This window comes from Oncorhynchus mykiss, chromosome 10 (genome assembly GCF_013265735.2).
Source record: "Oncorhynchus mykiss isolate Arlee chromosome 10, USDA_OmykA_1.1, whole genome shotgun sequence".
NCBI lineage: Eukaryota > Metazoa > Chordata > Actinopteri > Salmoniformes > Salmonidae > Oncorhynchus > Oncorhynchus mykiss.
Genome location: NC_048574.1, coordinates 33,729,247 through 33,737,675, shown reverse-complemented (window position 1 = coordinate 33,737,675; position 8,429 = coordinate 33,729,247). Strand labels below are relative to the sequence as shown.

General features: G+C 41.8%; 1 protein-coding gene across 4 annotated transcripts in view; it reads right to left on the bottom strand.

Annotated features, from left to right (window-relative positions):
- The window catches only part of dscama (Down syndrome cell adhesion molecule a), a 183,152-nt gene extending 175,741 nt beyond the window's left edge, over nt 1–7,411 (bottom strand). The window contains exon 1 of one of the 4 annotated variants that reach the window (XM_036990096.1): nt 6,174–7,411. In XM_036990096.1, the coding sequence (XP_036845991.1) occupies nt 6,174–6,216 (43 nt within the window). In that variant the 5' untranslated portion in view covers nt 6,217–7,411. The remainder of the gene's footprint in view (nt 1–6,173) is intronic. The other 3 variants (XM_036990095.1, XM_036990092.1, XM_036990093.1) reach the window with 3 other exon arrangements.
- Between the last annotated feature and the right edge of the window lie 1,018 nt (nt 7,412–8,429).

Genomic DNA, 8,429 nt, shown 5'->3' with positions numbered 1-8,429 from the left:
TTAAGGATTCCGTATCTAGTACAAAGTGATTCAACACAATGGGGATCTCTATGAATATTCATAGTCGGTTTTCTTGTCCTCACACTTTCAGATATAAAGTGAAGACTTTTCCTTCACAGTGACAAAGTTACCTACACTACATGGCCAAAGGTATGTGGACACCTTCTCGTCAAACATCTCATGGGCATTAATATGGCCCCCCCTTTGCTCCCGAGTGGCGCAGCGGTCTAAGACACTGCATCTCAGTGCAAGAGGCGTCACTGCAGTCCCTGGATCGTGACTGGGAGTTCCATAGGGCGGCGCACAATTGGCCCAGCGTCGTCCGGGTAGGCCGCCAATGTAAATAAGAATTTGTTCTTAACTGACTTGCCTAGAAAAAGAAAGTTACCTTTATTTAACTTTTTTTTTACAAAAAAATAACAGCCTCCACTCTTCTGTGAAGGCTTTTCAGTAGATGATGGAACATTGTTGCGGGGGCTTGCTTTCATTCAGCCTCAAGAGCATTAGTGAGGTCGGGCACTGATGTTGGGCGATTAGGCCTGGCTGGCAGTCAGCGTTCCAATTCATCCCAAAGGTGCTCGATGGGGTTGAGGTCAGGGCTCTGTGCAGGCCAGTCAAGATCTTCCACACCAATTTCGACAAACCATTTCTGTATGGACCTCGCTTAGTGCACGGGGGCATTGTCATGCTGAAACTGGAAAGGTCCTTCCCCAAGCTGTTGCCACAAAGTTGGAAGCACATCGTCTAGAATGTCATTGTATCGTTAAGATTTCTCTTCACTGGAAGTAAGGGGCCTAGCCCAAATCATGAAAAACAGCCCCAGACCATTATTCCTCCTCCACCAAACTTTACAGTTGACACTGTGCATTGGGGCAGGTACACTGTGCATTGGGGCAGGTAGCGTTCTCCTGGCATCCGCCAAACCCAGATTTGTCCGTTGGACTGCCAGATGGTGAAGATTGATTCATCACACCAGAGAACGTGTTTCCACTACTCCAGAGTCCATTGGGGTCGAGCTTTACACCACTCCAGCCGACACTTGGCATTGCGCATGGTGATCTTATACTTGTGTGCGGCTGCTCAGCCATGGAAACCCATTTCATGAAGCTCTTGACGAACAGTTACTGTTCTGATGTTGCTTCCAGAGGCAGTGTTGCAACTGAGGACAGTCGATTTTTACGCGCTACGCTCTTCAGCACTCGCCGGTCCCGTGCTGTGAGCTTCTGTGGCCTAGCACTTTGCGCTGTGCCGTTGTTGCTCCTAGATGTTTCCACTTCACAATAACAGCACTTACAGTTGACTGGGGAAGCTCAAGCAGGGCAGAAATTTGACGAACTGACTTGTTGGAACACATCACAGACAAACTGAATTGGTCCACCCACACAGACAGCATCGTGAAGAAGGCGCAGCAGCGCCTCTTCAACCTCAGGAGGCTGAAGAAATTCGGCTTGTCACCTAAAGCACTCACAAACTTCTACAGATGCACAATCGAGAGCATCCTGTCAGACTGTATCACCACATGGTACGGCAACTGCTCCGCCCACAACCGTAAGGCTCTCCAGAGGGTAGTGAGATCTGCACAACGCATCACCGGGGGCAAACTACCTGCCCTCCAGGACACCTACACCACCCGATGTCACAGGAAGGCCATAAAGATCATCAAGGACAACAACCACCCGAGCCACTGCCTGTTCACCCCGCTATCATCCAGAAGGCGAGGTCAGTACAGGTGCATCAAAGCTGGGACCGAGAGACTGAAAAACAGCTTCTATCTCAAGGCCATCAGACTGTTAAACAGCCACCACTAACATTGAGTGGCTGCTGCCAACACACTGACTCAACTCCAGCCACTTTAATAATGGGAATTGATGGGAAATGATGTAAAATATATCACTAGCCACTTTAAACAATGCTACCTAATATAATGTTACATACCCTACATTATTCATCTCATATGTATATACTGCACTCAATACCATCTACTGTATCTTGCCTATGCCGCTCTGTACCATCACTCATTCATATATCTTTATGTACATATTCTTTATCCCCTTACACTTGTGTCTATATGGTAGTAGTTTTGGAATTGTTAGCTAGATTACTTGTTGGTTATTACTGCATTGTTGGAACTAGAAGCACAAGCATTTCGCTACACTCGCATTAACATCTGCTAACCATGTGTATGTGACAAATAAAATTTGATTTGATTTGATTTGAAAGGTGGCATCCTACAACGGTGCCACGTTGAAAGTCACTGAGCTATTCAGTAAGGCTAATTCTACTGCCAATATTTGTGTATGGAGATTGAATGGCCTTGTGCTCAATTTTATACACCTGTCAGCAAAGGGTGTGGCTGAAATAGCCGAATCCACTCATTTGAAGAGGTGTCCACATACTTTTGTATATACAGTGCACACACTGATCTTCGGTGAGTAGATATTCCTGCTGTTTGTGATAAACGACATCCATCATTCGCACATACATTTACACTCAATGTACAATTGTCCTTTTCTTCCACTCTCTCATCCCTGATTGCAATGACAAAAACACTGTGTCCAATTACTAAGTCAACATGTCTGCTATGACCATCCCAAACCTAGGTCTCTCTTTCTGTAGATCTCCCAGATGGGTTGATTAGAATCTCTGTGGTCATGACAGCTTTATCAAGGTTAATCCTGTAGCCTGGTTCCCTGGGCTATTCCTGTTCTAAACGAGCAGTCTAACTGATACTGACAGCTATTCAGATGCCAGGCCTAGGATGGCTGTAATCTTCAAAAGAAGGAGTCTTCCTACTGGCAAGCACAGATGAAGGTGTGTGTTTAAATAAGAGGAAGCAGACAGACAGACAGACAGACAGACAGACAGACAGACAGACAGACAGACAGACAGACAGACAGACAGACAGACAGACAGACAGACAGACAGACAGACAGACAGACAGACAGACAGACAGACAGACAGACAGACAGACAGACAGACAGACAGACAGACAGACAGACAGACAGACAGACAGACAGACAGACAGACAGACAGACAGACAGACAGACAGACAGAGAGTGCGCCAATTGAGGAGCATTGTTGTATATTTGCACTGATTATTAGTGTCCAATTGAGCGTGTGTCCAATTTGCCCCCTGGCATTGCTGAGCAAAAACAACATTATGCCATTTCCCCAATCTGTCTCTCCATTAATGTTCCCATCACATTTGGGTTTTAATAGAGATACTGATGCAAGAGCACTAGAAAAGTGTCATTGAAATCCACTCTACAATGCTTTTTATTTGTTGCAACTGCAAATTGTTTATGATTGCAAATTGTATCCACAGACAAGATGAGTTTGCACCTCAGCCGTGAAAATGGAAAGCAGCATTAAGGATACGCAACACAAAGTGTCCGGTAGATTTAAATGTTTAAATGTCAGGCTGTTGCTAAAAACAGAAAACATGATCTAACAACTTTTAAATAAATTGCTCCATACCTTCACATAAACCACAAACTATAAATACACAATCTAAAACAAGATCTAAAGCAAACAAAAAGACATGAGCTAACTTTCACTGATTGGCGTAGTCAGTCCTGAAAAAATAACACAAACCTGGGAAAAATGTATCTCTGTCGTCAGAATGATGGACAACTCACCACCAGATTAACATCTTTAAAACATGCCATAATAACCTTCACATCTCCTCTCTCTATCTACAACAATATCACTGGGCTGCAGGAGTGATAGGTCTAATCCATGGCGAAGAACTTCCGGGGTCACCTGCACAGAGCGCGGCCTTGCTCAGACCCAGTCCACACTGTGCCAACACTCATTAGCCATGTTTCCATAGAGACAGTAGAAGGGTAGCTGCTGCTTTCGCAACGGCTACTGGGGATCCTAATAAAATACCAAATACCAAAAGACCACCTCAGGAACATGTGCTGCTAGATCACAACCCTGAAAAGCCTTTATTTCTGGGATCCAGTATATCTCTCTCCCTCCCCCTATCTCTCTTGCTGCCCAGAAGAGCTAGGCTACACATTGTACTATTCAAACAGAGGATAGTGCTGGTGATGTGGACGTTGCTTGGACATTAAAAAAATACAAATCAGCGCAATATGCAAAGTAGACGGATATCATAAGCAAAACTGCTGTATAAGACCTATTTTTTCACATGTTTTTGAAAGAAACAAGCATATAAAAAAGGAAAGAATACTGCATAATAATATTGTATGCAATTCCTGACCACAAAACAATAATTTGAATAACTTTAAAGATTGACAAAGTGACCCCTGCATAAAGTGCATCTGTCAATAAAACACAGCGCATCAACATCAACCATAGACGCTGCATGCATCATCATCCACAATGGTATTTTCATTCTAAGTTTCTATGCTGAACACTTGAGGAGCAGCCATTTTACAACGCTGTAGCCTGCTTGGTCAAAACACACTGTGTGAAGCCGTTCAAAAGCCCAGATCGAGATAGTGCTCTCAGCTCACACAAGGGTGTATTGTTGAACATCATGGATTTATATTTGTGATGGACATCATACTATTGAACAGGTGCTCTCTCTAGAACCAGTCACGCCTCAGTTGTGTTAAAAATGCATTTGTACACGTCCCTCACTGCCTTAATGTATTCTCTGTGGCAAACAATGGCAGCCTCATTCAGTCCTTCAGCACTGCCACAAAATGGTTTTCCTGTCATCTTTGGTTGATGCATTGCCGTCTCTCCCCTCAGTTTACATGCATGTGTCCACTTTTCATTCCCTCCCGGCACCCTCCCTCCAGCCGTCCATCCGTCCATCTTTAAAAAGACCCTCTAAATGCCCCAATTTTCTCTCTTGCTCCATTCTACCCCCCCCCCCCCCCTCCCCCTCACACACACACACACCCCTCACACACACGCACCCTTCTTGTATTTGCTAAGGGTTCAGGCAGCCCCAACCCAAAATAGAATTTGCCTCCTATATATCCATCCATATTTTGTAGGAATTACAGGCCAATCACCTTTGCATTGTGTAAAACAAAAGGAGTGGGTTAAACTGTTTGAGTGGGAACACAGGGAAATGGGCGATAAGGGGCTTACCTCAACTCTTTTATTTATTATCCTGATGCCTCCATGTTTGTACTTGTAATATGGCGGGTGTAACGCCATAAAAAATGTTTTAAAAGACAGCACCAACCTAGTTGTTTCCTTTTGAAGTATTATTTCAAAGGATACCGGACTGATTGTACATAAATAAACAGATTATCTCGTGCAAAAATGAATTTACTTCATCCCTAGATGCTACTGCATTTTATTTTTTATATAAATCATTAATTTGCCTATTGCCTCTCCCATATAGCAAATAAGCATACATTTTTTTCAATTAATCAATATACAGTATGTGGCTAGGAGAAATCATTGCATTTTATTAAGTGGTTAAGTGTAATTCACATGTGATTATGCTGTTATGAATGAATATATGGAATTGCTAATTGTATTGATGTAAGTATGTAAATTAGCTACAATAATCCCTAATTGGTAATTATGAAGAAAAATTAACTTAAAAAAAAAATTAAACATGAAGTTAATCTTCTAAACAGTTTTTAAAATAGATCAAAATACACAATATCACTAAATGTCATTAGATTCAAAATGCAAAAAAAGTACAATTAGACTAAACTGAAATAAGGTTACTTATTATTGAAGTCTAACCTGAGAAAAGTATCAAAATGATACAAGCATTTAGCTAATATTTTCATATAAAGCCACCAGGGAAAGAAAATTTAAGCATCACCCCACATACGTATGTACTGTTACACTATTCTAGAAATGTCTTTATAAAATATTATGTTGATTTCCCCAATGAAAAAAGTAAGAGTCTCGAATGTTTTATTCCGTGTTTTTAAATCAGTGTTTTCACATAGTTGTATCCAACTATAGGCATTAGGTAATTAACCTGGATGTGACTGGCAGGCATAGCACAGCTTGTAGGGTACTTCTGCGGCTGCCCAATCCAACCTCGCTCTCCGCTTGGCCTCTCAGGACATAGCATCAGCCCTTAACTATTTCATTTTCTCACAAAATCAATTATATTATTCCGAAAATAATCAACACAGAGCTTGTAGGCTATATCTGGTAAGTTTTGTTCAGAGGTAAATTAACATAAATTCATTAAGTTCATTTTAGAGAGCACAACTCACCATTCAAGATGCACTGGAAAAAGATGATAGCCAATATCCACATGCCCCGCTCCGTTCAATATCCAAGCTATGCTTTTTCTTATTTTCACTCCACACACTTTCTTCCTTAAATGTTCTTTATATTTCTTCAATATGTCAATAGCAATGGACGATGGTCTGTACACATCAGTCTCTCTCTCTCTCTCTCTCTCTCTCTCTCTCTCTCTCTCGCTCTCTCTCTCTCTCTCTCTCTCTCTCTAGGTTGGGAAGAGGAGGTATGAGCTTCTGGTGATTGTGTTTTGGTAAGAGCTGAGATCGAACTGTAGGCCTACGTCTCCCTTGAAGTGGCAACGCCGTGCCTTAGTGCAGCCTTCCCGGGGTTTGGGCGCGATACTCTGCGGGATTCGCCTTCTTGAGCTCCGGTCCAGGTGAGTGCTGCTGAGACTGGAGGTTGAAGACGCGACACGAGGAGGGTTAAACGCAATGTGCACAGGTGGAATTCCCAAAGAAAATAAAGAATGAAGTTAAAAATTCGAATTTCAAAAGAATGAAAACACCTATGAATAAATAATGAAACAAAAAAAGTTTCCAGTGACCAAAATCATAAAGTTGGATTTGGAAAAAAATAATGTATGCAATTTTAAGCAGGAGGCAATAGTTGTTGGCTGAAGCCTAGTGAAAACTAATTTCATTTTCACCGCCTCTCTCCATCCAACAAGCAACAAGCACACGCATCTTCCCGCAGCCGTACAAATCACACTGGTCCCTGCGCTAACCTTCCCTGGCTCAGAGCATTATGGAATAACCCTCGCCTCCTCCGCAGCCGCTTTTCTTCTTCATTGCCTTAAAGGTGCAGCAGCTCGCCACTCCATCCCTTCAGCTGAGCGCTAGATTTCATGCAGGGGCTTGTCTCCACTCCGTATGAGACAGGATACCAAGGTGTCCATTCAGGGTAAAATACATTAATATTGCCTACGTTAAAATAATCAAGTGATTATTAGCCCAATGATTATTCTAATCCACTCCAGCCCCGAAAAAAATCTAAATGATCTCAATGTGAAGACATCAAGTCATGTCCTTTAATGTGTTTTCTGTATAATTTATGAGCCCCGCGGGCGTGTTGGGATTCAGCCAGCCTTTGACTGCATTTATTAATTGACCTTGACAAATATGAGCAGCGGCCTTCCTCGCACCAGGGGCGTCAACAGCAGCCATGTCAGGAACCCCTGTTCGTGTGACTAGGGAGACCACACAGGAGATGTATCCAATCCATCAGCCGATAGCCTAGCCAACTACACGCTCAAAATGGTCGGTGAATGGTTGGATAAGAATAGCCTCTACTGCGGCATGTTAATGTTGTCGAAGTGCCATAGCCTCAGCCGACTCACCTCAGCCTCACTATCACCAGCAAAAAAATACTGTTTTCTTTTGTCACGTGCTGCATATCTTCCCGTGGTTTCCCTCCTGTCAAGTTTTGAGGTTCGTGAAAAATTCATTTCAAAGCTGCAAGCCAACATATTGAACACAATGCAAATGCAGTAATGTTAAAATACAAATAGCCATGCGAATGTAATTTACTAAAACTAAATGGCATATTTTGATTTGTCAATATAATCAAACATAAATGAAAATAGATGTATAGCCTAATATAGACATATATTTAGGCCTAGCCTATAATGTGCAACAACATGGTTAGGCCTATACAGCAATTACGAACTGTGACCTGGAAAAATAGGCCTGCATTGTTTGTAATATAACAAATATTTGAAATACATGGCTTACAAGGGTTTTAAGTTTGAGCATGTTTTCTGTGTATTTCTGACACAGAGACAACCACTCAATTCTCACAATAGATTAGCACCATGAGCAATGCTTTTTAATTGAACCTCTGGGATTGCTTCAAAAGGTTATTATATGAAAGACCAGTACTAAGAGAGTAGACATAATTCTGACACTCAGGATTACACTACTTTCCATTACATGAATATTCCTTTGATGTGAATAAGAGTTATTTTACGCTATACAAAATGAAACAATGGAGTTATTTTATTTATTTATTTTTATTTTATTTTACCTTTATTTAACCAGGTAGGCAAGTTGAGAACAAGTTCTCATTTACAATTGCGACCTGGCCAAGATAAAGCAAAGCAGTTCGACAGATACAACAACACAGAGTTACACATGGAGTAAAACAAACATACAGTCAATAATAAAGTATAAACAAGTCTATATACAATGTGAGCAAATGAGGTGAGAAGGGAGGTAAAGGCAAAAAAA